Source organism: Acanthaster planci, linkage group LG01 (assembly GCF_054643075.1).
Source record: "Acanthaster planci isolate LZ-2023a linkage group LG01, COTS_SCS, whole genome shotgun sequence".
Classification (NCBI taxonomy): Eukaryota; Metazoa; Echinodermata; class Asteroidea; order Valvatida; family Acanthasteridae; genus Acanthaster; species Acanthaster planci.
This window is the reverse complement of record NC_141777.1, coordinates 7768342-7796293: the sequence shown is the minus strand read 5'-3', so window position 1 is coordinate 7796293 and position 27952 is coordinate 7768342. Positions and strand designations below refer to the sequence as shown.

Here is a 27952-nt window from a genome sequence, read left to right as displayed (position 1 = left end):
TCACTGCTTTGATTAACCAGTCAATACATTCAGTGCAGTGGAATGTTCCATCTCTCATGTTTCTGTCTTCACAACCTATTGATACACAATGGAGAATTCTAGAACAAATTTACATTTATCGAAACACGAATCACATACATTACTGAACATCATTTTAAAATACAGTCGTAAGCTGATAGTGGCCTGTTATTGAAGCTAATTTCAAATTAGCATTTAAAAAACATTTCAAGAAAACATCATAATGCAGCTAACAAAAGTAATACTGAAGGAAAAAAAAATGTCGATTGGATAGAATTTCATCTCAAACCAAGAGGAATAAAGCCTTCTGTATGTCCATGACTGCATTGAAAATCCACTACCTTTTGCATTTCTGTGCCTTACCTTGAAGGGATTACAACTCCTATTTAATAGGCCTTATAAAAACTGAATTAATTTGTTTGAGGTTGCAGCCGAATGTTAATGAGAAACTTTCAGGGCAGAAGTGAGGTGTTTCTTGCATTTGAAAGTCATTGCATGCTCATTCCAGATTGTGATCACACCAACTAACATTTACCAGTAATTGCCATTTTTGGAGGAAAGTGGTCCCATAAGCAAGTTGGAGCTCGTGACTATGAAGGGTCACATCTTTCCTTTGCAATGTTTTAGAATGCAGTACAAAGCATTTTCTTCTCAAACTGGTCTTTTTCTTCTATGATCTATTATGGAGACTATGAAATGCCCAAACTCTCAGTCTCAAGCACATTCAGAAATTAAGGCTTTTTGAAAACTTAGGTTTGGCACTGAGCCTTCACTCCCTGTAATGAAATGTGCCCTGCTTTTTAACTTTGTCTCCAAATCTTAATAAACCAGATATCCAATCTGGAAATTTCTCGTCCCCTGAGGTGTACCTGTACCTGAGTTTGTAAGTTGTCTTTGTATTGACTTAGTTTGACCTTACACATCAATGTGATGTCAATGTGATGTCAATTTTATATTGATTTGCTCATCAGTATCCCTCTCATTGTTATTTTTGAGTTACTACAATCAGCATGCATTGATTGGCACAGGCTGTAAATTTGGTTCTTCTTATTCCAAACACAAAACAAAGTCAAACGTCTGTTTTTATTTAAGCTACAAAGCTCTGACAGAAATTGCCACTTGGTACATGTACCTCACACACAACTATGGGTACTTGCATTTTCCACATCGTCGTCAATTCCAACATTAAGATCAGCGAGAGAAACTAGTTTAAAACCCACACGTCTAATGTGCATCTCACATGATCAAAATATACCAGACTCTAAAACAAATCACATGAATCACCACCAAATTAGGTCTCTGGGATATACACCCCACCCCAACTAAGACCATCAAGACCTCCATCTAATCAACTAAACTCTTTGCCCGAACTCAAATCCCTAACTATTAAATTCTTTCACTTGGTAAGAACATCAAGTCCAATCCCCAAAGATGCGCATACAAGTGTGATGTCATGATGATGTCATCAGGTATCAATACAAGCAATTCAATTTAAACGTAACCAACTTCTATCAGGTGTATCTCCTGAACTACTACAAATGTAACGGTACTGTGTTCAGTTCACCCTTGACGAGCCTCAGAGGCTGAAAATGATATATGTACCATTGCTCCAGCAGCTTTCAGGTATGGGGAGAGTTAAGAAAGGCCAGCTGTTTCTCTAAAAAACTAACACCTGTAGTCATTATTTGGTCCAGTCATTGGAAAGCTGATTTTCTCCAGGCTCTAGTACTATTACACAAATGCTCTGGTGAATTCTGAGACTATACAAATAACTGCAATCTGGACGAATTTACAATACACAACCAACAAATGATTGAAACTTGCCAAAAACTAAAGTCCTAAAAGATTTGGTTCTGATCTTTTAATATTTAAAGTTGAAAAAACTTGTTTTTTATTTTTATTTTTACATCCAAGACCATCAGATGATTTTGGTACTGATATGCATCAGTGGAGTGACCATTTTGGCAGGTTGTTTTTTTTTTTCGATATGCACCAGTGGAGTGAACATTTTGGCAGGTTGTTTTTTCGATATGCACTAGCGGAGTGACCATTTTGGCAGGCTGTTTTTTTTTATATGCACCAGCGGAGTGACAATTTTGGCAGGTTTTTTTTTTTATATGCACCAGTGGAGTGACCATTTTGGCAGGTTTTTTTTTTTTATATGCACCAGTGGAGTGACAATTTTGGCAGGCTGTTTTTTTTTCGATATGCTTCAGTGGAGTGACCATTCTGGCAGGTTTTTTTTTTTTTTATATGCACCAGTGGAGTGACCATTTTGGCAGGTTGTTTATTCAATAACAGTTCATATTCATTTGCATTGCTAGATTGCTATTTAGAAAACATGCACACCCTAGTTTTGAGGTAACAACGGTTTGTGCATGTGTACACTACAAATATAACTATATGTACGAATATGGAATGTAACAGATTCGATCCAATTTATATAACAGGTTTTGCCCTTACCCCCCAAAAAAGTCACAAGCTTACTCGGGTAAGCTTGTGACCTTTTGACCTTGTGACCTGGTAAGGGCAAAACCTGTTATATAAATTAACATCTCCCCAACGCAAAAATACATCTTGAAAAAGATTTGATCCAGCTTGAAAGAAGCTACATCCAAGAAACAGCATCCGCCATTCATTCCCTTTTAAATTAGAGTCTTTCATGGCCTTAATTGATGGCATGGTTCTTTGATTTTATTGTCCAGGATTCAGCCAATCAGATGGGTAGATTGGGGCTTTTTAGCCTCAGATTTCTTTCCAGTGGTGCAGACGAGGGTTTTTACCTCATCCATGACATTAGTCATGTCCAACAGAGACACTGCAAAAAGCCCATTTGTTTGCACTATTGCTGGCATATGAAATTGTATCTTCTATTTTGCAATCTTAGAATCAGCTCCATATGTTCTCTTGGCACGTACAGAAATGCCCCTGGACACTTGAGGTAAATATTGCGCGTCATATATTGGACATAACAAAAGCAATTCACAATACTACATGCTGTCAAGCAATTGGCTCAAGGAGGCCACTTTTCAACAACATTCATCTTTATCTTGCATAGATTAGCTTGTAGTGGTGTGCGTTTATGGGTATTTTTGGAACCGGGTACCCATTTCATTCAATGCTGGGTACCCAGGTACCCTTAAAATATACAGAACCCTTAACAAATGGCATTGCATGCAATTCCAGCAGACCATGGGCCTGAAACAGGGCTCTTTTTTGGTTCCTAGGAAACAGCACATTGGTCTAAACTTTTGAGGATCAAATCAGCCCCATCTTTTTATAAAACAAAGTGTTACATTTGATTTGTTATAAAAGTTGCTCTGTCAATATCTGAACAGGAGTTATGACCGTGGGCCCGGGTTTTTCAGCTGATTTTTCAGCAATTCTGCCCTTCACTGTTCAAGTTCTAATACATTTTATACAAAGAATTTTTCACGGGTACCCGGCCTGGAAAAATGGAACTGGGTTTTGATATTGACGGGCGGCTACCCGGGTACCCAGCACTGGCCTATTAGCTTGCACTTCATCATTGGTTCTGCATTATTTTTTTCTCGTAGCAGGACACAAACACCAGTACAAACACCTTCAATCATGAAATTCCCATCATCTTCCTTTTTGTCAATACTTGAAACATTTTGCAAAGCGTTTCCATAGGATTTGTACACGGTTTTCCAATCATGGATCGTCACCGATCGTGGACCAGGCTTGTCCAGGCTGTAACAATGTTCACAGGGCAATTACTTATTGTTAGGAACATTGAGACTGATTTACAGAACGAAAAAGTTGTCGCCATGGTGTTTTCATTCCCCAAACCGTCTGTATTTCAACATGTGCAGCTCCCACAACTACAGAGAATAGGACTCTGCGGACACACAAATTCATGTACTCATTATTATGTACACAAAAGAATTCCAACATTATTTCGAGCAAGAAGGGAAGAACGTACACGTTAAGAGAAGAGAGACACTGGTACCATCTTGTTATGGATATGATACCAGCACACGAGCCGAACACCAAGCCCCTGACCCTGTTGACCATTTTCCCACAATGCACTGCAAACTTGGCCTCTTTACAGTGGCTGGTAAGTGACAACTTGTATTGTGAGTTGCTCCAATTATGGCCATATAGTTGGCAAGCACCCTGTCCAGGGATCAGATAGCACACTGTGGCCTTCCCACGAGACAACAAAGTAGACAGCATGAGACTGCATTGATTTGCAGGTATGTAGATGTACGGCGTGGGTCACCTATGGTACCTGCACACCAGACAAATACACCTAAGTGTGGGCATGAGGTGGCAATACGCGGTGTTTTGGTGTCCCTTACTGTTGGTGCTTGTTTTGTCAAAGTTTCTGCTTTGCCAGGGTACTCGTGCGCCCAAGTCTAGGGTCAGCACACTTCATGAGGTTCAAATCCTCTAAGGCTGCTATGACCATTGATACATCTCATTTGCATACCGTTCCGGACTGGTCAGCGGTAGGAGCAGGTAGAGGAAGAGCAACAGTCCAACGACGAACGTTGCACAAATGACGGCTCGCTGCAATGGTGTGTGGTTGGGGATCTCGTCAAAGGCCGGAAAACCCATGAAATTGCAGAAAATGTGCACTATGATGCAGGCAATCACATGACCTAGGAGGATGGAACATAAGCGTGGGGTTCAGATCATGTGACAAGTCACGTGGCAGGCCATGTTTACCAGTCTTTCCGTCTGACCCATTATTACAACAACCAAGGGGAAAAACCACACCCTTTTTCTTCTAAGTAGTCGTCAAGAAACAAAACACTCATCAGCATGAAATATACCAATCATTAAAGGAGGAAGTGGTCAATTCCGAGGTATTCTTCAGCCGTGCGTGTGTACACAAATAGCCAATTTACACCCCCTTGAAGTCGTTAAAAAAAAAACCACATAAATCAGGGGTACATTTAATATTAAAGTAATATTGTAAAGCATCGGGGGGGGGTCATTCCTGAATTATCAAAACCACAAATAAAAACAGTACTGTTTGTCTCTAGGCAACTGATTTCTATACAGGTCACATAACTGCAGTCATTTCTGAAAGAGAAAATGGCACAGTTGTACCTTCTGGTACCTTACTGATGCACACAAAGAAAGTAAATAATCTCACCTGTCCGAAGAAATAAAAAGGCTGACAAGGCACCAAAGACGGTCGTGTAGAAAAACTGGAAAACTGTGGGAAAATAAAAATGGTCAATGTAGGATGAGCAAGATGTCTGAGTGGCACACATTAACCCTAACCCTCCTCAATCCTTCACCTGTTGGAGGACTGAGGAGTGTTAGGGTTAAGAGAGGTTATGCCTTGGTAGTGTCTCAGAGGTTGGCCTTTGTTATTTATTATTAATATTGTTACAATGAATGCACAAAAAGTTTACCCTAGTGTATCCTAGAGGAAGAAAGACATAACCTCTTGAGTCACATGCATAAGGTCCAAAGTGGTTGATTTTGGTTTGACACTAGTTTCGAAATTTGACTTTTTGCTTTTTTTACCACACATAATGAGGGTGATGGATAGATAATTTAAAACTAAAACCTCATTTAACTGCAAAAGGCTCCAGATCGACATTATGTTTTCATGGAGTCAATCAAGCCCTTCATGTGCCGGGAGAAAGCAACGTAAGGTGTGCCTTCTTAACATCCTCCAGCGATTTTCGGTGCAAACCAATTTATTATGGTTGATGAGTCTGGTGCCCATGGGCCTTCCCTGCACACACTGCATGTATTGAGCTGGGAGTTCTGCCCTGATTATATAAAAACATCGTCTGCTAGTGTTAACAGAAGAGTGTGTCACAGAAATCCCTGATGACCGTGACTCAACAAAGTCAAGCTGCATTGCATTGGCTGCATTTCACTACAATTAACCCTAACCTTCCCTAACCACACAGAATTAAACAGTAGTAAAGTGTTTAATTCTGAGGGGATAGGTCCGGTAGGCCCATAACAGTGGGATTTTGCATTGGGTTTGGCATACCTCAGAAAAACAAAGTCAAACAGCCTCAGTGCACAAAGTCCCATATGGGTGTTTAACTTTGTGTGAATGGGGAAGGTTAGAGCCAGCAATCCTTGGGAGGTTGGGTTAATGCTATTTGGCAATTCTCTTCACATGAATGGTTCCCTGTTCGAGGGCTTTGGGTAAGGTTCCAAAAAGGTTGGAAACGTCTGGAGTAATCACAAAATATACACAGAGCTAAACATCAAGACTTACTTGCACCAACCCATATTACAAAAGGCCTTCTCGCTCCTTGCCGTAAACCTTCTATCACATGATGCACGTGTGCTGCAAACAATAAGAAAAACATGCGATAAAGAAAACCAAAATGGCCGAAATGGGGCAATGCGACAATTTATGACAATAAATTTGTTGTAATACCAGAGTTTGTTTTTAAAGCAAAGAATCTGGTCAGTTTATGGGGGTAAGGAAGGATTTTTGAAGTGACTGCATCTGGTCAGTTGATGGGGGTAAGGAAGGATTTTTGAAGTGACTGCATCTGGTCAGTTTATGGGGGTAAGGAAGGATTTTTGAAGTGACTGCATCTGGTCAGTTTTGTGGGGTAAGGAAGGATTTTTGAAGTGAATGCATCTGGTCAGTTTATGGGGTAAGGAAGGATTTTTGAAGTGAATGCATCTGGTCAGTTTATGGGGTAAGGAAGGATTTTTGAAGTGAATGCATCTGGTCAGTTTATGGGGTAAGGAAGGATTTTTCAAGTGACTGCATCTGGTCAGTTTATGGGGGTAAGGAAGGATTTTTCAAGTGACTCCATCTGGTCAGTTTATGGGGGTAAGGAAGGATTTTTTAAGTGAATGCATCTGGTCAGTTTATGGGGGTAAGGAAGGATTTTTGAAGTGACTCCATCTGGTCAGTTTATGGGGGTAAGGAAGGATTTTTTAAGTGACTGCATCTGGTCAGTTTATGGGGTAAGGAAGGATTTTTGAAGTGACTCCATCTGGTCAGTTTATGGGGTAAGGAAGGATTTTTGAAGTGACTCCATCTGGTCAGTTTATGGGGGTAAGGAAGGATTTTTGAAGTGACTGCATCTGGTCAGTTTATGGGGGTAAGGAAGGATTTTTGAAGTGACTGCATCTGGTCAGTTTATGGGGTAAGGAAGGATTTTTGAAGTGACTCCATCTGGTCAGTTTATGGGGGTAAGGAAGGATTTTTGAAGTGACTGCATCTGGTCAGTTTATGGGGTAAGGAAGGATTTTTGAAGTGACTGCATCTGGTCAGTTGATGGGGATAAGGAAGGATTTTTGAAGTGACTCCATCTGGTCAGTTGATGGGGATAAGGAAGGATTTTTGAAGTGACTCCATCTGGTCAGTTTATGGGGGTAAGGAAGGATTTTTGAAGTGACTGCATCTGGTCAGTTTATGGGGTAAGGAAGGATTTTTCAAGTGAATGCATCTGGTCAGTTGATGGGGTAAGGAAGGATTTTTCAAGTGAATGCATCTGGTCAGTTTATGGGGTAAGGAAGGATTTTTCAAGTGACTGCATCTGGTCTGTTTATGGGGTAAGGAAGGATTTTTGAAGTGAATGCATCTGGTCAGTTTATGGGGTAAGGAAGGATTTTTGAAGTGACTGCATCTGGTCAGTTGATGGGGGTAAGGAAGGATTTTTGAAGTGACTGCATCTGGTCAGTTGATGGGGGTAAGGAAGGATTTTTGAAGTGACTGCATCTGGTCAGTTTGTGGGGGTAAGGAAGGATTTTTGAAGTGACTGCATCTGGTCAGTTTATGGGAGTAAGGAAGGTTTTTTGAAGTGACTGCATCTGGTCAGTTTGTGGGGGTAAGGAAGGATTTTTGAAGTGACTCCATCTGGTCAGTTTATGGGGGTAAGGAAGGATTTTTGAAGTGACTGCATCTGGTCAGTTGATGGGGGTAAGGATGGATTTTTGAAGTGACTGTATCTGGTCAGTTTATGGGGGTAAGGAAGGATTCTTCAAGTGACTACATATGGCTCACACTGTGCCACTTTCTCAAAAAATGATTTACTCAAAATTATTTGGCTTATCAATTACTCGCCGAAACCTGTGTACGGTACCCATTCTGTATGTAACCCAGATGGGAAATTCAACAAAAATCGTCCAGAATATGCCAAGTTTGGAATAAACATCAGGCAATATAATACCAGCATTATTGTATAAAAAAACTCAAACTTACCAAATCTGAAACTGATGTAAAAAACAAGGATTTATGCAAATCAATAGATCTGAAAAAAGTTTGCTGCTTTTATAAGTGTCAGGCAGGTCTCTTGTTAGTCCCCCAAAGTATGGAGTTGGAGCTGAGCCTGAAGTAGTCACAAGTATATATTGTGATCACTGAGGAGTCAGGTTGGCATAGTGCTTCTGGCCTTGCTTTTCACTTCTGCAGTCCGGGTTTGATTCCCGGCCCAGTCGTGGTTAGGGCTAGCTAGAGTGCTTCAGAGGAATCCTTGGTTCCCTCCTAGAAATGCTTAAAAACTGCATGGCATTTTAAGAGGGTAACCTGCTTTCACCACCAAAAAAATTTTGCCCTGCTTAGCCATGCAGCCGAAAAAATTAGCACCTAATTTAATAATGGTTTTATTACCTACGCCAAAGAAGAGGGGACACACAAAGACGGCTCGGAGGTTTCCGAGGCAAGGCACTAGTAGTGGCAGCATGCAAGCCCTGAAGACAATTTCCTCTGTTATTGGCCCCTGGTAGAGCAGACATAAGGGTGGAATGAATTGTGTTCATTTATGGGGAGTCTGGGAACTGGGTACTCTATCAAATAAAACATGGATACCCAGGCCCCCATAATGGGAATCCATTCCAAACTAACTTCAGACAAAACAAAAAAGAAATGAATAAACAAACTACGTCAGGAATGTCTTTATCGTTACCCCTTCAATCCTTCATGTCCCAAAATTACAACATTTTGAACATCTACATTGCTAATGATGCTGAATGAGAGCACGCGATTTCAACTGACAATAACCAAAATGGAAATGTACTGGGTTTATTAATATCAAAATTTCTCAACAAAAACTCTCAAAACTTTTCATATTTCATGGTCCAAGTGGCTACTGTGTAATACTTAATGTCGGTTACGAGTTTCTGGTTACATAACTCAGAACTGGGTAAGAGATGAACAGTTAGGTAAACTGGTACATGAAGAATAAATCCTAATAACATAGAAAACCCTTGCCAAATGAGACCTGCCACCACAAAATGAGCATCAAGTCACACAGTACTGTTTTGCTGTAAGGTGGGCCAAAGTCAAAATTCAAAGGGGTGGTTGATTTTTGCTTTTTTTATAATTTTTGTTTTAATCTACACATCACTCTCTGCCCATTCTATAGTTTTGGGACAATTCTGCAATCAGAAAAGAATATTTTCAGCCCATTTTTGTTGTGGTGACCGTTCTCATCTTCAGAACTCTTGAAACAAAGACGCAGACAATGACAAAACATGAAGAATTAGATTGGTGCTTTCACCCTGTTCACCCACACCTTCCCAGTCCTACAACCCACATAATTTGGGTATCGTCTGAAAGCTTACACTACGGCCGGCTTTATTTTTAGCAAATATTTTCAGGAATTGTTGCTCAACGTGCATTACTCTGTGTGATTTCTTAATACACATCTTTGAAGCCTCTTTTCTAGGAAGCTATTCCGTAAAATGTATGCAGACTCAACACATTTCCAAGGCTCATATGACAGAAGTTGGGGTTGTACATCTATAAATTATATATCATTAAAAAGCTCTTTTATTGCAGATTTCAAAAATACCTAAAGCTCGAATTTGAAAAAATCCGAGTATATGCTCATTTTGTTGTAGCAGGTCTCAAATAAGGAACCCCAAATCTACCACTACGCAGCGAACCATGGCAGTGTTCACTGAAGTTAAAATGAAGTTTGGACACCAATCCTGGCCAAAGTAAGGTGAACCATTGATGCAGCATTAAAGTATTCACAACAAAGTACAGGATTTAGTTTGATTTGGGTAAGTTGGATCCAAGGCGTGATACTGCCAACCATTACACTGCACCACTGATAACTTAGGATAGATGTGGTCAGTTTGAAAAGTAGAATTTCCAACTGGGGGTGAGAATTAAATAGAAATTGTTTGAGAGAAAAAAAGAAAAGGACAAAAAGACAAATCTACCATGAATATTTCCATCCACCACATTGTGTGCAAATATTTAGAAAAAAAAGTTGGCAGCATGAGGCAAAGTACCAGTTCCAAAATGGCACCTTACATACAACAAGTTTCAGGAATGTGGATGGAAAGAGGGATTTTGACTTGAAATTTAAGGTACATGGGAAAAGTTCACATACAGGCAGGGTGCCAGAATGTTAATTTGAAAAAAAAATGCAATAATGTTATCAGAGAACATATAGCCTTGAAGTTCACAACGGTGGGCACAGTTTAACCAAAGCTTGAATAAATTAGACTGAGGCTTGGCACCAAAAAGTGGGCATCATTTGAATGACAACTTTAAAACAAGCCTGTAGGGAAGTGAGAGATAAAATTTGTTCCACTCCGTCAAAAGGCAATGCCAGTGATCTATACAAGGCTTGTCCATGGAAACAAAGTAGCAATCAAGTTCCCTTGTTAAAGGACCACAGCGAAGCACACACGTACACTGGTCAACTAGCACCACAAACCAAGCAAAGGGACACGCAAGCTTCTCAACAAATGGCTCGCAAATGGCTCAAAAGGCATGCGCCAGTCAACTTACCACAATGTAGTTTCGTACAGCGATGGCCATGCCCTTTGACCTAGCCAACCACTCCCTGGGTAACAGCACAACTACAGAATAAGAACAAACATATTGTGCAACCAACTTAGTAAGATGGGCATATAATTACCACTGACCTCATCAGCATACATAGGCTACAGTTTTTGAAGATTTTAGGCAGGGCACGTTCCCCCATATTTGAATACAAGAGCTTGTCAAAACTTCAGTAATATAAATGCACAAAAACTTAACTTAACAGCATATTAGGCATAAGAGGAGAAAAGTGTGTCTGTATAAACTAGTGAATACACAGCTTACAGCCCAGACCTGCCAACTTACCAGGAGACAATTGTCTGGTATGGCTTATCAACAGCATGTACAGTGGACCTAAAAATAGAACCTGCGACGACAAAATATCAGAAATAGTCCAAGGATAAATATAATTTGAAAAGTCATCCAAAAACTTAAAAAATAACACTTTAGTGTTCTTTTTCTGTGATACAGCAGCAACACACGCATGTAGATGTAACATGACTAAAACTTATACATGTATGTACTCATGACATAAATGGACAATGAATTAAAGGTTTGTGTCCGAATCTTTTTCTGATACTCATGGAAGCCATCAGCCACACTTAGCACCTATCCAGTTCGTTAGTAGCAGGCACAAGTTCCACTAATTATGAGTAATGCCGGTCAGTGATGGCTGGCGCCGGACGGCATTCCACATCATCTACCTGCACTTGGGATTAAAAATGAAGCTTGCCGGCAAGATTTGGCTGCATTAAACCGGTATGGGGATTTTGAAGTTTTACAAAATGAAGTTTTACAAAATAAAGCTTAGAAAGTACTGACATATAGGTTTATCTGTATTTCTTCCTTTTTTAAAAGTTTAAATGGTGCACACATGTGCCTGGTTTGTCGTCATTCCTGCAGATGAACTAAACATTTCTAGCTACAACCCTGCCCATGGGCTAATACAACAAGTTTGTACTGTGTCCAGTTCCAACAGCTTTATTGCAACACCATGTAAATGGGTGCTGTTTAAGTTACAATGACGTCACATGAATGAACCACATTCCCTAGACTCTTGTATCACTGCCAACAGCAGCCAAGCCAGTTGCATGCAGCCTACTTAATTCTTGGCACTTCATGTGTAGTACCCAGACTCACATACCATGGTAAGCAACAGTGGTACGGAGAGAGATGTAATGAGACCGGCCTGCCGAACTCCAAGATGCTGCCAAATTGTGTAGCCCTGTGGGTGTAACGAAACCAGCAAATTTGATACGTTTGGGCATGGGGGGTTGACAATGGGCGAGCAGCATCAAGCTGAAAAATTGAAATGTTTGTTGAATGCTGACACAGATGGATAATCCTGTCAAATCCTGAGTAAAAAAAAATCACCAAAACAACATCACCAGAAGAAAACATACACCCCCAAAAATCAACTCTGAACAAGAGCCTTCCATCTCCTTTCAACAAACTGAGGCTCACTGAACATTCCCCTTCATTTTCAAATCCTTTTTGGTACAAAAACATGAAATGGAAAATTGTTCAGAGCTACTTTTACAATTCGGGGGTACTTGCAAATAACATGACACGTAGCAAATTGGTAGTCTGTCAAACACGGCAGAGATGCAGCATCCAATGGTTGGTTTCCACGGTTACCTTTACGTCCTTTGCCTGGTGTGCCTGAGTCAGAATGCAGACAGGGGCGAGGAGCGTTACTATGGCAGCACTCAGGCTCCGCCTCTTAATAGTGCTGGGGTCATCCCTGAAGACCAATAAAACAAGAAATGAAAGGTGAACAAATTTTTGCAAACTCGTCAAAAATGAAATCAATTGATGCAATTGTGTCTCTTATTTAGAGCTGTCTGGACCCACTCACGAAGATGAATCCAGGTACAAAATCGAGTATAAGATCCATTTTGTTACCGGGTAGTTTGTTAGTTGCTGCTTTCAATGCTACAGACTGATGCAGTACTGATGGCCCTGATAGTGTCTTATCATCAGTTGATTCTATACGAAATCTCTGACTTCAATTCCCTTTTAGAAACGATCCTCTGCCACTGTTAATTAAAAAGAAAAGACCATTTGTCCAGTGGCCCCTCACCGACTTTTTTGAGCGGGGTGCATGCCCCCCCTCACTTTTTGCAGGTTCCATAATGGGGTGGGGCTCGATGGATCAGTCTATTAATGGCTGATGTCTGATGGTCTCACAACTGTCCCCCCCCTCATTGAAAATCGTTGGACCGCTGTTACCAGAATTACCAGCAAATTGTGCAATTAGAATCAGAACAACTGATGGCACAAAGATCAGATGATCACATAAATTGCTGGCTGCGTCCAACATCTGCAGCTCTAGCATGCATAAGACTACCCTAACTTCACCTCAGTTGGGGTGTCTATGTACATGTATGTGTAACGTGCTTGTTACAACCTAGCCCAGGTGGAATTCCTGACCATACTACATAATGTAATGAAGACTGGCTTCTAACCTGGGCTAGTTACAACCCAACTTCAGTATCTGTCCCAACTTGGGACAGCTCCAACTATGCCTACACTGAGGCTACAGTGCTGCAATTGGGCTAGCCCAACTAGGCCTACCTTCAGTTGGTAAATTTCTACAGAAAATTACTCAACTTTTCCAAGTTTATGCAGCTAAAACACACTGTCACTCCTGACATAATTCATCTTAAAGAGCTATACCAGGCTATGCTATACCAACTTGGCAGGCCTAATGACTGTACAAGTTTGTAAAAACAGTTCAAACGTTCTGGATATTGGGCCAGCTAAACTAAGGCCTAGGTAATCGCTACAACTGGGACGGTCCCAGTCTCAAAGGGTCCCAACTACAGTTGGGACTGATGCTTCAATTGGGGCATAACAACCTCACACTGGATGTACAGAGACTGCATCATGCTAATAATGCCATAACAATAATACTGGCTAGAAACTGCACGCAGAGCTTTCATGGTCATGCCTCCCCCTCTTCGTACCGTTACATTCTGACGTTACACCCACCTTGGGAGATTTGTTCGCCAAATGTACAGACTGCCCACATAAGTGATCGCTAAAAGTAAGCAAGTCAGGACTGCTTTCAGTGAAGAACCGCACTGGAATATCAGCTGGTCTTTGCCGGGGCTCCCGAACATTTTAGCTGAAATTTCCCACAAACTTCAGCGGCAAGTCACGCCATGGCGTCAATGCGTAGCTTCGTTACAGCGCAAATTTGCGGTAACAGGGCGCGCAAATTTCACTGGCCAATGTTTGTGCGCGCTATTTGCAATTTGCGCAAATTAATTTTTCTTCATGAATTCATTATTTTAGGCCCCAAAAGGTAGTCGTTTCAGAGTACAATCTTGATCGATTGATAATCTTTGCTGAAGTTGCTCAGGTGCAGAATTTTCACATTTTATACCTTGCACTTTCTTACACAACAAATAACGCTGGAGACTACGGAATCGGTCTTAGTTTTTTCTCTCTCTCTTTCTATGTCACGGAAACGGTCTTAGTTACGGCCACACACTTATTCATAAACGTAATTCTTGGCGTAGGACTTCGTACTCAAGTTGATAGGCTACCGACAGGTACATGATACTTTTAAAAGAGTATTACGCCATAGTGGTGTATCCAGCTTTTGGTGGGGGGGGGGGCGATTGTGGCTTTGGGCTCCTTCAACATGATGTTGGGATAGAAAAAAAATCAAAAGCCTTACTCACGCCGTCCCGACATCTTTGCTTTTATTTGCTTGTGTTGCTTTCTTGGAGTTTTGGTGCTAATGTATTTGATAAATTTATCGATTACTTTCTTTCCTACTCACCAATGAAGTATTCTTTGTAAAAAAAAAAAAGAGAGAGAGAAAAAGAACGGAAATCCCGTCAGGGTGATGCCCCCCGCTGGACGCGCCACTAATATTGGTTAATTTGAGCTAAATTACTCCTAATTATGAGTGATTTCATGACAATAACTGGCATATTGTGGCTTAGTAATGCAAAGAATAATACAACTTATTTCAAATGCAGAAAGTTGTTGAAAAGCAATACTTCTCGCAGTTTTAAAACTAGGGAAACTTCTCTTATGATTATCTCGAAAATGTAGGCCTATAGTACTCGTAAAATTCGATATGCCCGTCCCTTCTTGAAAACGGTGCACTATATGATCATAGTCAATCAGAAGTCGTCCCACGTGACACAGGGGCGATGGAGGGGGTAACAAAACTGCGTGACTATGCCCCCTGCAAAAAGCCCTATAGCCAAAAAAGTTAAAACTCCAAAATGTAGTCCTTATCCCTTAGAAAGGCCGTAAAAGGATACAAATATTTTTCCCATCCCCGAAAACAAACGGACAACACTGCCATACCTGCCTTATATTCCAATTGACCACACCCCGTTAATAACAGATCCGGCCCTGAATTCCCGGAGACGTAGCGCACAGGCGTTTCCTGGTCCCTCGATTTTCCTTTTTTTGGGGGGGGGGGAAGCTTCAAAATTACAATTAAATACTTGTACTATTATCTTCCTAATACTTGCAGTTGAACCTTTGTGAATTTGTGTCATGGAATTCAGCTCAAAACTCACAAACGGTGGTAGGCCCCTAGTTGGAAATCGCGCATAACAAATTCTGCAGAGTGTTCGTGCTGTGACTCACTTTCATCTCCGAAAATCCCACATTAACATAAAAGTCCAAAATTGATAAATTCCAGGAAACCCCATTACACCCTCCCTAATTACTTAATAAACCAATAATAATATAACTAACAGCAAGCTTTTAAGAACGTTGTTTTTTGAATTTTGGGATGCATTTTTAAAGTCTTTTTTGTTTTGCACTTCCAAAAAAATTGGATATAGGCCCAATCGGTCCAATTAAAATTCCTTGGAACTTTGTAGAGGGTATGCAAACTTAAGATTTATGAATGAGAAAGTTAAGAGCTTACTTAGTCTCACTTAGTGTGAAATTTGAGATTAAAATATTGCTCCCTCAAGGCGTTGGAGGAAAGAAATCAAAGCGCGTAATCCCAACTGCTCGATATTCCCCGTTCCAGGACTCAGCGGACAATCTCCGATCCCATTGGCCGCGTAAGGGTTATTTATGACGGTACTTGTCTATAAATTTGTGTTGTTTTCAAGATGTATTTTTGCGTTGGGGAGATGTTAATTTATGTAATGGCTTTTGCCCTTACCCAACGTATATATAAACACTGTACATGTATGCTCAGTGCTTGTCCGAGAGCCTGCTTGCGAAAAAGTCACAAGCTTACTCAGGTGGGACTCAAACCCACAACCTCCCGCCTACATCTTATCCATTTCAGTGTATCGTAAATCAGACATTGTTAGTCTTTGGACTTGTCGTATAACCGTATTACCTTGGAGGTATAGAAAAGAATAAATACATGGGGCCAAACCACTTTAGGATCGGGGGAGCGGGTTAGCGTAGCGGTTCTTTCCTCGCTTTGCACCAGTGAGGCCCGGGTTCGAGCCCTGGCTTGGCCCAGGCTTTCAGTGCATTTGGTTTCCAGTCCATACTCGCTCTCGCAGGTTTTCTCCGGGTACTCCGGTTTCCTCCTGCCTCTAAAACTTGGACCTTCTTCCTAACTCCGTAATGTGATGCTGATTAATAAAGTGTATGAATAAACGTCCAGTTTTTGGCGCAAATAGCCTGAGATGCTGAAAACGCCATTAAAACAAAACAACAACAGCTTTCAAATCCACGAGCCATCGCGCCTGGACAATCATGACAATAAGTCTGGTTTGCATATAAAAGGAACTGCGCATGCGCTGTTCAGGATTGTTTCTTTGCCGACCGCGCCAGTTTCAAACACCAACACAACCACCATGACAAGGTTAGATACCCCTAGACGCTAAATGGCCCTAACTTTATCTGTGAAGTCATACTTACCTGGCTCAGGAGATACCGTGATCAAGTAGGCGGCTCTCCCAAGGCGAGGCCTTGCCATTGCACTTCGGCGGGTTGACCCGTGCGATTCCTCCAAATGTGGGGAACTCGGGAGTACAATTTCTGATAGTGGGGACTGCGTTCGCGCTCTCCCCGTATAATCAATCTAAAGAAAGGACTGTAGACAAATTGCACAAAGGTCGGTATGAAGTTAAGTGATTGTGAAAGACTTTGTGTTAAGCACGTGGCAGCGGAATTTGTGTGAAAATCATATTCACATTTTTTTTGATAATTGCAATCACTTTGATTTGTTCTTGTTGCCTTTAACATTTGGCACTCGATCTTGATACAAGCATAGAGGCCAGCTCATTTGCTTGCCGCGAAAACTGAGAGCAGATCGAATATTCGCAAAAGTTAAACGCATTTCAACTCGAAGCAAAATTTTACTTCAAATCTGTCGTGATGTCAAGTTCGCTGTCGCGTTCGCCTGCAGCATGAATCGGCCCTTACATCGAGACCTTTAACGTTAAACATGGAAGAGATGTGTCCCGCTGGTCGGGGATGCCGCTAAAATGTTCGAGGAGACCAGCCGTAAGACTGGGCTTTCCAGGACAAGTTTGCGAATCCCAATCAAATACATGGAGTCGTAGTTGCTGTCATCAGCGATCGTTTGGCCACTGTGGAGCACCTGCAACCATTTTCTAGAGATAATCCCGACCACCAAAAAATCTGATTTTGGCCGCGCTCGAAACAAAAGATTGTATAGCGCCGCGCAGCGGCGCTATACAATCTTTGCTCGAAACGGGCTTCCACAGCTACGTGGCTACGTCTATTTTCAGCACGTCCCCCGCGTGTTTACAATGGAGCGAAGACCTGGACGTAGCTCTATAGGCAGCTACTTATGTGAAAGCTGAAATGTTAGTTCCAAGTGAAATATCTGTTTAATATCGCTTCCTTCAGACTTGCATATTCCCCCCATCTACATAGCCTCAACGCTCTGAAAAGCAATGCAAGGTTACATGAAAAAAAAAAAATCAATTCTGCGTCCCCCCCGAAAAAGGTTTGCCTTCTCTTCCCCCAAAAAATTGCTTCTTGGGCCGTCCTTGCCAAAGTTCCATTTCTAAGTGAATTTTCATATCCTTAGGCCTAAAAGAGCCCAAAGAGTAATACCTCCTGAATTCTAAAATTGTAATGGTTTCTATCTGTATTTTTGAAAGGATGCTGAACACGGATATCTCTTGGAGCCCACTTGCTTTCAAATCGGGGGAGCGGGTTATAGCGTAGCGGTTCTGTCCTCGCTTTGCACCAATGAGGCCCGGGCTCGAGTCCCAGCTTGGCCCAAGCTTTAAGTGCATTTGGTTTCCAGTTCATACTCACTCTCGCAGGTTTCCTCCAGGTACTCCGGTTTCCTCCTGCCTCTAAAACTGGACCTTCTTCTTAACTACGTAATGTGATGCTGATTAATAAAGTGTATGAATAAACGTACAGTTTTTGGCGCAAATAGCCTAAGATGCTGAAAGCGCAATTAAAACAAAACAACAACAACGTTAGGATCAATATCCAGAATTGAGCTGAGAACCGACGCACAAATAACTTGTCTAAGTTGGCGTACGCTTCGACATCGGACGTACGACTTTTGTCCCTTCATAAAATTCAATGAATAAGTTAACTTATCATTCAATGAAATATTAGGCCTGCCCGGAGGCCCTGAATTTGCGCGTGCAATCTTCCAGTTTACAAATTGCGCAGGTACCCAATTTGCGCACAACACAGCATTTCCGCTTTGTACGTTTTTGCATATCCGACGGCTGAATTATTTCATTGCGATTGAACTTAATTTGAAAATGAAAAAGAAGCACCATTTAGTCCATCTTCTGGTGACAATAGATAAAAAGGAACTTCAAAGTTATTACATACTGTGAATTCGTTGATTTTTTTCACATTTTGGAGTAATTTTGGGATTATTGAAAACTATTGCTAATCGAACAGCCGTCACGCATGTGTTAACACTTGGTGGCGCTGTGTTATGTTACTTGTGCATGCAGCATGCGTACCGCGCCGCGGTACGTACGGTACGCACGATAAAGCTGGCACAGAGAGATAATTTGACAGAAAGGGACAACGCGGTACGGGGGTTAGGCAAGATGGAACAGATTTTCCTATTTTTCTGCACCATGTGGCTAGCTGTTGCTTCAGCATGGGCACAGGATTACTACAATGCGTTATCCTCCAAGGATTTTGAATCGTTTAAGAACGCTGTTGTGCCCTGTGCGGTTTATTTTGTAACAAAGTCTCCTGAAAAACTGAGTGAGTGTTGTTCACACATGTACTGTATGTCTGCCTAAATAGTACCGGTTCGTGGGCCTGCATCATACATGTACGTTCTTAGTGACTTTGAGTTCTCGAAGTAATCCTACATCAAAATGCAGTAACAAGGCCCGATTAACTAAGCTTATATAGCACAGGCGTAGACTCTATTGGAAAAAAAAACAGAACAAGTTTATGTAGGCGGTAGGCCCACATATTTATACATGATGTAGGCCTAGCTCAATCGACTTCAGTGCACTGTTTTATCATGGTTATAGGTTAGATTTAAACACTAGGTCTAGGACACCAAGTTATGGTACTGTATTTAAGTAGGCCCTGGGCCCAGGCATGGAGGAAGGATGGCCCAGGCCATGATGGGGCAGGGGGTTAGGAAATCCGTCTTGTTTTATGTAGCCTACTTGTAAACATGGTAAAGTTGGTAAGATTGTCACCAAGTCCTTTTTAAAGATTTGTGATAACAGTTTTAGACATGTTCAATGTCTGAATAACAGTTCTTGAAATCGCTTGAACATGTTGAACATTATGGAATTGCAAACTTCTGGTTGTTTTGTAATTGGTAACTAATCAATGAAGAGAAGTTCAAAAATGCAACATTTCTATTTCTTCTGGAATTTGATCAACGCTACAGTTTCTTGGTAAGAGTTGTATATGGACATCACTAATTTTCCTTTATTACATGTATAGGCCTACAGTGATCTATTAGTCATCAGGAAGTGATAATGTTACACCCCAACTATAGCATCAGTCCCAACTATAGTTGGGACTGTCCCAACTACAGTTGGGCCCGTCCCAACTACAGTGCTTCAGTTGGGCCGGCCCAACTACAGCAGAGAGGTCCTGTGTGCATGATGTGCCCAGCATGTGCCAAAGTCATATTGTTTACAAATGTCATGTCATTGGTCATAGGGCTAGATGAACAGATGAAGTGCCACATTTTAGATGAATTGTGTCAAGTGTGAGACACATTGACTTGGATAATGTTGAGACATTTCCCACAGACATTGGTCAACGAAATTGGGCCAGCCCAACTGCAGCACTACAGTTGGGACTGTCCCAACTATAGTTGGGACTTATGCTGTAGTTGGGGTGTAACAATAACATGTCTTAAGTCAAATTTAGCAGAGAAAATACAATGTACTGAAGCATTTACTCAGAAAACGCTTCAAATTTTTCAGAGCAGTCTCATAGGTTTGTGCACAGGAGGTAAAGTGATGCCCAGATATGGAAGTCTCTCCATTTTCTTCACAATGTTGTGTTTTCTTGCCAAGAAAACAATTGATCTTAATATCACAGAGTAAAATATTTTGGCATTTGAGCATTTGATTGTTGAGGAAATTGTTTTGCTGTATTTGCCTTCAAGGTTCTTGTCCATGTGGAGGCAGTTCTGGATCACTAGGGCATACATCATACAATCAGCCAATGTGCACAATGTCTGATCGATCTGTGTGTTTGGTCAGATGCTATATGAAATCTCCAACATTTGTCTCTTGTTTGAAACACTCTCATACAGCCATGAATTAGAAAGAAAGTGCTATTGGCTGATGGCAGACTTTTCAACAAATCGTGCAATGAGATCAAGCAATTGAATGGAAAATGAAAATGAATAATTTGGCTGATAACAGAATAATCAGTTAATTGTGCAAGTTAGTTTGAGTGAAGTGTAAAGATAGAGTGGTCATTCAAATATACTGATCATGCCCGACAGTAGACGTGCACGGTAAAATATGTCATGCACTATTTGCTCCTTGTACTCTGCTACCATAGGCATGCAGAGCCTCTGGCAAAGTGGCTTTGTACAGCAGTTATCACAATCCTAAATCCTTACCGTCACTGGTAGAGGCCGTTTCAAATTACGAGTGATAACATTTCCATGGTCATCTATATCACAGGCCAATTTTTTTTTCTTTCAGAAAAAGATTGGCAAGTAAAGGAGTTCTTGACAAACTTTATGGATTCTGGGCGGTACCTGACAGACTTCAGTGTCAACTTTGCCACAGTAAGTAAAACTTTCCAAGGACAAAAGGCTTAAATTTTGTATTCCGACATGTTGAAGGAAGTCTATGCCTTTCTCCATAATTACTGTTACAAATACAATGTATGTAGCTGTAGCTTCAGGCTTAACTATAGTTGAGATGGCCCGAATCCCAATTGGAATGATACAGTTAGACTAGCCCTAGTCCCAAGGCATCTGGTGTTAATAGTCTCCTCAGGTAACTACATGATGTACAGTCCTATGCTGCTTCTGCCAAGATTGTCATGTCATCCGCATACACTAAATATCATGTTTGCAAATTTGCAAACTTGAAAATGTCTGATTTCTTACTTCCTAAATACTACCATGGTTCCAAAACATCACCACTGTGATCCACAGCCCCACGGATTTCATTTCATTTCTTATTTCTCAAGGCATAAACAAATACAGAACACATGAGACAATAATACACAACTACAATGGCAACAGCCTTGATGGACTACCAAATGCGAACTTAATCACAATCGAGTGGCTCTGCAAATGTTACCATGCTACAAAAACGGTTTAAATACAGGATCTATGAAAATATGCACAACTAGAAAAAAAAAAGAAGAGTAAAACAACAATGACCACACACCATGCCACATCTTGGCAGAGAATCAAGAATCCCTACATCTGAAACAACAGGCCCAACCCCCACAAACAATCATATTGTCTGTCCTTTCCTTCTTTCCCGGGCAGTTTTCAAAATTGCCCGTCCACTCCTAGCCAAATCTGAAAAATAGTGCTGTTGCTATTTTAATCCGTATTTTCATTGCACCTGATGCTTTGGAAAGAAATGTAAGGAATTATTTTCCACTGTGGAAGGTTTGTCTTCAAGTAATGAGTGGGGCTTGTAAATTTTGTTAACAAAAAATACCTGTCCTCATTAGTTTTTGCCTGTCCTCACAATGTTTTTGCCTGTCCTCATTAGTTTTTGCCTGTCCTCACAATGTTTTTGCCTGTCCTCATTAGTTTTTGCCTGTCCTCACAATTTTTTTGCCTGTCCTCATTAGTTTTTGCCTGTCATTAGTTTTTGCCTGTCCTTAGGGAATTTGGACAGGTGGCTAGATGAGACACTGCTGTGATCAATCAGTCTTGTGCATAATGTCAATTGATCACTTTGACACCTGCATCATAATGTTAAGTCATCATCATAATAATGTCTATACCACAGTAGTCATTTAGTGTTTAAGGATGATCTACCAGTCGGGCATCAATAGTCACAGCATGAAACTGTACTGGTTCATTCTTTAATTAATTTGGGGTCAATTTTTTCCCCATCCTTACTACATCTGGCATATGATTTTGTAAGTTTAGAACACATTCTTTAATTTCCAAGAGTGATGAATTGGTGCAGACTACCCGTCAAACAAGTAAAAAACAGTCTGAAATCGATTTCAATGATATTGATTGCTTGTCAAATTACCCAGGTCAGGTGTCCCAGAAACAGAAAATGTATAGGGCCCCCTTGCTCTAGTAAAAAGAGAAGACATTAATGCCAGCTGCCTTCAGGCAAGGCTAGTGAGTCTGAGTACAGCGCGAGGCAGGTGCAACACAGTAGTCCTTGACAGCACTTGCAAGTGAAATTTATCCACTTAGAATTGTGTCACTGTTAAGGAAACGGCGAACCAGTGTATACAGTATGTTTTCATAAATTTTGCAGATTTTGGTGGCAGAAAATGGCAGAGGGAGCTATGAAAAAATCTTATTGAAACTTGTGAACCGCAGTTCAAGTAACTCATCCATGCCAACTGCAGCTCTGTGATTATCCCAGCTACAGTTGGGACTGATGCTGTTGTTTGGCTGAACGTGACTAAAGTGGAGGCTTGGTTTCAAAATGATTTTTTTATCTTTAGAGACAAATCAAATTCTATTTTAAAATTGTAGCTTTATGACAATATTTGGATGATTCTGTACTTTGTTTTGTCCAGGTTGATTGTCATTCTGATCCTGTGCAGGATTATTGTTCCAGGGACAATGCAAGGAGTACACTTTTTGTATTCAGGTACATGTAATGAACCTTCAGAAAATTTTGGTAAAGTGTAAAGACAAAATTCAGGCATATGCTTGATACTTTCACTGAAACCTATGCATCATATTAGACAAGTCTGGTGAAATGAATTAGGAGCCATTGTATGGGGCTGTCCTGTTTGTACGCAGGTGGTACATGTGTGCACGTGATACCTCTCTGAGTTATGGGGTGTTATGTCTTACCAAAGTGCATGGGTGCACTCAAGTTAAGACGTGTGTGAGTGCGATGGCCCTGCAGGAATGGCGTCCCCTCAAATGTGTCTATTGGTATAACAATCTTTGTACACATCTATTGAGACATCAATTCACCGTGTGCCACTGAAATGCCATACCAAATGAGCTGTTGCTCGGATCATCCTGTGTTCAACCACTGTACCAAAATTTGATGTTTAATTAATGTTAAATAGAGGTTTTAGTGTTATTCTGAACATTTCTTTGTTCTGTCAACAGACATGGCCACATTCTCACTGAACTGCCGATGGATTCGTTGTACAGTGTTGATTCCATCATTTCAAACATGCTACAGTAAGAAATGATCCAATATTGAACCTACTCATAAAAGTTGGGACATGACCATCCGAAAAGTGTATTTTTTTTAACGTGAAGTTTTGATCACCTCTTTAAAGTAATTTGTTTTGGCTTGGATAGTTTGTTAAACTACAAAAACCTTCAGTTAATCCAACTGCTTGGTCTTTATACGTCTAGCATTGTTAGCAGACTCGTACAACTCATAAAAATCACTTGACCTCTCTTGGGAACCAAGCACAATGCTTGTGTGTAGAAGGTTCGTTGGTCCTGCTATTATCAGGCAATCCCCTTGTCTTTCTGCATGTACTTTCTGCTCTATGGAAGATGAAGTCAGACATAAAGTCAGAACTTTTGTTCAGGATCTGCGGATAATGTTAGCATGATCAACTGATGGCCCATGCCCATGCCTGCGCCAAAGTGTACACAGCTCTTAGGGTCTTGGTCTGACACAGTTTCATTGAATACCCGTTCATGTCATGTAACCACAATTTACCACATAATCAAACAAGTTTATAAAGTAGTTTGTGGACAAAGTGAAATGCTTATTTTAGGAATGTGGTCCCAGCATTGTGCTTAGAATCTAGCACAAACCCCCAAAGTTGTATGAAAATTATACTGAATTTAGAGGCCTCAGAACTGTTAGAGTTATTTACCAAGTTGTCTGTGGGGTTACAAGGCCTGATCCACGTCGTACATATTATGTAACAAGGAAACCTTAGATTGTTTGTTTGTTTGCTTATCGTTCCCTCTTCTAGTCTGGTGCTGTTACGAGAAGTTCCCCTTATACAGGAACCGGCAGATCTAGCGTCTATGCAGCAACGCCACAAAGGACACAAAGATATCCTGTTTGCAAAGATGATTGCCGTGGGCACATCAGGTAAGTCACAGTCGGTGTGATAGCTGGGCTGCATTGGAGCAATGATTTACCCATGTTAACACGAATACCCTCCTGAGCACACAAATGGCACGAGTACGAGCCGTGGGTAAGCAAGGGTACACTTGCTATCAAGTCAGGATTACATCCTCACATCATGTGTTAAGTTCACGATGGCAGAAAGAGAATTGGGTTTGAATTGGTAGTCAATGTAAATAATTCTTAATACATTCCAGTTCTTATAATAATTCCTGTCATTTTTTCATGGACAGAGCACCGTGCATTTATGGAAGGAGCCTTTGCATATGGCCACCTGTATAAGTTTGTCATGACCACAAATATGGGCACCAACATGCTAGGTCCTGGGTAAGACTTTGCTTTTTTTAAAACACGTTTCTAAATGCATTTATTAAATATTTCAAACTTTGAATAATAACTGTCATTGATGTTCAGACATTTCATTCCCTGATTATTCAGTTTGATAAAACATTACCTAAATTCTACTTTCAAATGAAAACAGTTGTTCGTTCGTTGAGGTGAGGAGGAAGGATATTTGTATAAGTGCATGTAGCTTCAACCAAGAGCCATTAGCAGATGGGGGGACGGCCGAGGCTAACGGGACTACCCCCTCCCAATTTGCACATAATGACAGAATAATTTGGGGAGAGATTATTCTTTTCCCTTCCTACCAGAAGTGTGTCAAAATCTCCCACATTTACCCTCACGTGAAAGAGCCCATGAAGATTCTTAAATCTGTTGTTCTTCCAAAAAGGCCCCCCCCAAAAAAACCAAATGTTACTCCCCTTCAAAAGCAAAACTTGTTCTGGATTTGGTCAAGCCTGGGGCAAATAGGTAGTTGAATTTACTGATTTGACCAATTCCAAACTGTTACTAATTTTATTTCCGGTATTGAAAACCCACAAAGTAATGAATTGAGCATACATGTAAAATGACAAGGTTGGAAAGAATATCACTTTTCAAATATTTAAGGTAATGAGGAGCATAACCGTGTACCTCTGGTGGTAGATGGTTTGTACCTTAGAAATGCTCTCTAATTTCAGACCAGATTAGTTTTCAAAGAAAGAAGTGAAATAAATAAAAACAGTTTTTTTGGGGGGGGTGCGGGCATTCCGCATTGTTGAACAGCGTTCTCCATCTCATTACATAACTGTAGCATTTATTGTCATTGTTGAACACCGTTCTCCATCTCATTACATAACTGTAGCATTTATTGTCATTTTTGAACACCGTTCTCCATCTCATTACATAACTGTAGCATTTATTGTCATTGTTGAACACCGTTCTCCATCTCATTACATAACTGTAGCATTTATTGTCATTGTTGAACACCGTTCTCCATCTCATTACATAACTGTAGCATTTATTGTCATTGTTGAACACCGTTCTCCATCTCATTACATAACTGTAGCATTTATTGTCATTGTTGAACACCGTTCTCCATCTCATTACATAACTGTAGCATTTATTGTCATTGTTGAACACCGTTCTCCATCTCATTACATAACTGTTGCATTTATTGTCATTGTTGAACAGCGTTCTCCATCTTGTTACATAACTGTAGCATTTATTGTCATTTTTCGGTTTTAATCAGTGTTTGTAAATTGACTTCAGATGGCAAAAATGGAAGTTGAGGCCCAAACATGTTGCGGAACTCATAGCATTGGCATGACTTGTCTGCTCAAGCATAGAGATTGGCGCCCCCCCTCCCCCCGAGAAATCTGCTGCGAACATGGATGATTAAAGTGTGGGCAGATGAGTGAACCTTACCAAAGAATCATTCAGTATCCCTGATGTGTGCCTCATGCTTGTTTGGACATTATCCATTGTTGCATGAGGACTCTCCTTGTTACATTGCATCTATCATCAGGGCTGAAGCGTTCCTGGGCTGTAGGCACTAAGTCAATCTGTTCTCTAGGCGCTAACATCGTGTATTTGATAGTGCTCAAGCCTCATATTTTATGTCGATGTGTGACTCGTACTGGGCCATGTGCTTCCCAGTTTTAAGCCTCTCTAAAAGAGAAAATTCAAAGAGAGACATTTAAACTTTGAAAGCCTACCTTTGGCACGCCTGTTTATTGGTCTGGGGTGCAAGAAACACTGCACTAGTATAATTTTCGTAGGCCTTCCAATGTTTCGGAGGCCCTGGACGCGTTTGCTATGTCTGCTGACAGAGTTTTCATCTTTAACTGCTGATTTGGACTTGAGTTGTAATATTTTTGACTACAAACCTGACTTGAGCAAATTTGATGTGAAATTACCAACTTCTGTTGAAATCAATAATGTAAACAAATACGCCGTGCATGTACATTGTACATACCAGTATACCATATGTGTGTCTGTCACATTCCATGGGCAAAATGAAAGGAGCCGTCTGGTTTCATTATACATGTACATGTATGTACACTGATGCTTTGCCTCAAGAAATATAAGCATATCATGTTGGACAAAAATGAAATACCCTGATTGAACTTATTTTGTGAAACATTATATGTGTACCAGTAGGTCACATCAAAAATTATGGATGTCAAAAAAGTGTGCCGATTGACATGTATATAACATCATATAGGCTTGAACAAATTCAGGAGTACATATGTATCTGAGAAATGGGAAAACTTGACTTGTGACTTGGCTAAGGGGGGAAAAAATGACTTATGACATTACTTGTGGAAGAAAATGACTTGGTTACAATGCTTCCCGTTGGGATAATCAGGCGCTGTCTGTTATTGACACAAATACCCAATACTAGGACTTGTAGTACGTTAGTGGCAAGTGTGTATGCAGAATGTGTTGGCCAAACCCGAAATAAATTATGTACATATACCTGTCTGAAATTCTGTGAATGCACCAGACACCTTTGTGGCAATTCCATTAGGCTCAGTAGGCAGAAGGGCAAACAACATATGGTACTCCTTGTGGGACTTGGCCGTCATCCAGCGTCCTTCTTTAATTACCAGCTGTCCCCGGTGGAGTTCAGATTGCAACAAGAAGATTCTGTCACTGACACCTGCCGAGCAGGATCTTGTGCTATGCTGGCATGCAATAACTTGTGCGTGGTTCCCAGACAAGAATTACATTTGTGTTATTTGCATTCCTATGCTACAAAGGGCCCTGAATTGTAAACGCCAACGTTTGAGGTTTGGTCTATGAAAAAGTGATCTCACAAACATGACAAACCTGCGATGTGCGTTGGCTATTTAAAAAAATAACTTACTTGCATGTATCTTAGGCATTGCCGCATAAATGAATGGAGTGTCAAAATGTACATGCACCATACATATTTTGCTAGGACGGTGGGAGGGTTGAGGAACATTGCCATGTATTATGAATAGCTTCATGTGGAAAGGACAGTAACCAGTTGAGAGTTTAGAAGCAAAGAGCAGTCATTACTTATTTGTTCCTAGGAAATGTCTTGCTTTGATAGTGCTGTTGTGGATTTTGTGTGAATTCATGGGAGATCTCCTAACTGCAGATGTGTACATGTAGCTGCCATGTATTAGTGGATCACTTGTGGACAGTATTGCTT

The 27952-nt window shown here is 40.8% G+C and overlaps 2 protein-coding genes and 1 non-coding gene across 5 annotated transcripts in view; 2 read left to right on the top strand and 1 right to left on the bottom strand.

The window, feature by feature from the left end:
* Positions 1-38: 38 nt before the first annotated feature.
* Positions 39-13936, bottom strand: rce1 (Ras converting CAAX endopeptidase 1). 2 transcript variants are annotated; one of them, XM_022234921.2, is made up of 9 exons: positions 13763-13936; positions 12407-12512; positions 11913-11993; positions 11075-11135; positions 10736-10806; positions 8600-8708; positions 6242-6313; positions 5147-5209; positions 39-4646 (listed from the first exon to the last, which is right to left on the bottom strand). In XM_022234921.2, the coding sequence occupies exons 1-9, from the start codon at positions 13891-13893 to the stop codon at positions 4444-4446; spliced, it is 897 nt and encodes a 298-aa protein (XP_022090613.2). In that variant the 5' UTR covers positions 13894-13936; the 3' UTR covers positions 39-4443. The 2 variants fall into 2 exon arrangements, with proteins under 2 accessions (XP_022090613.2, XP_022090614.2); XM_022234922.2 differs by lacking the exon at positions 13763-13936 and adding an exon at positions 12852-13104.
* Positions 13937-16628: 2692 nt separating this feature from the next.
* Positions 16629-16790, top strand: LOC147800298 (U1 spliceosomal RNA). The gene has a single exon (XR_015428189.1). It is a non-coding gene; the product is annotated as a U1 spliceosomal RNA (small nuclear RNA).
* A 1922-nt stretch (positions 16791-18712) lies between these two features.
* The window catches only part of txndc16 (thioredoxin domain containing 16), a 35169-nt gene continuing 25929 nt past the window's right edge, over positions 18713-27952 (top strand). For both annotated transcript variants that reach the window (XR_015424631.1, XM_022234939.2), the window contains exons 1-6: positions 18713-18940; positions 20872-20957; positions 22907-22980; positions 23457-23531; positions 24290-24411; positions 24681-24774. Coding sequence is in view for 1 of the 2 variants with exons in the window: in XM_022234939.2 (XP_022090631.2) it covers positions 18778-18940; positions 20872-20957; positions 22907-22980; positions 23457-23531; positions 24290-24411; positions 24681-24774 (614 nt within the window). In the remaining variant the exon portion in view is untranslated. The remainder of the gene's footprint in view (positions 18941-20871; positions 20958-22906; positions 22981-23456; positions 23532-24289; positions 24412-24680; positions 24775-27952) is intronic.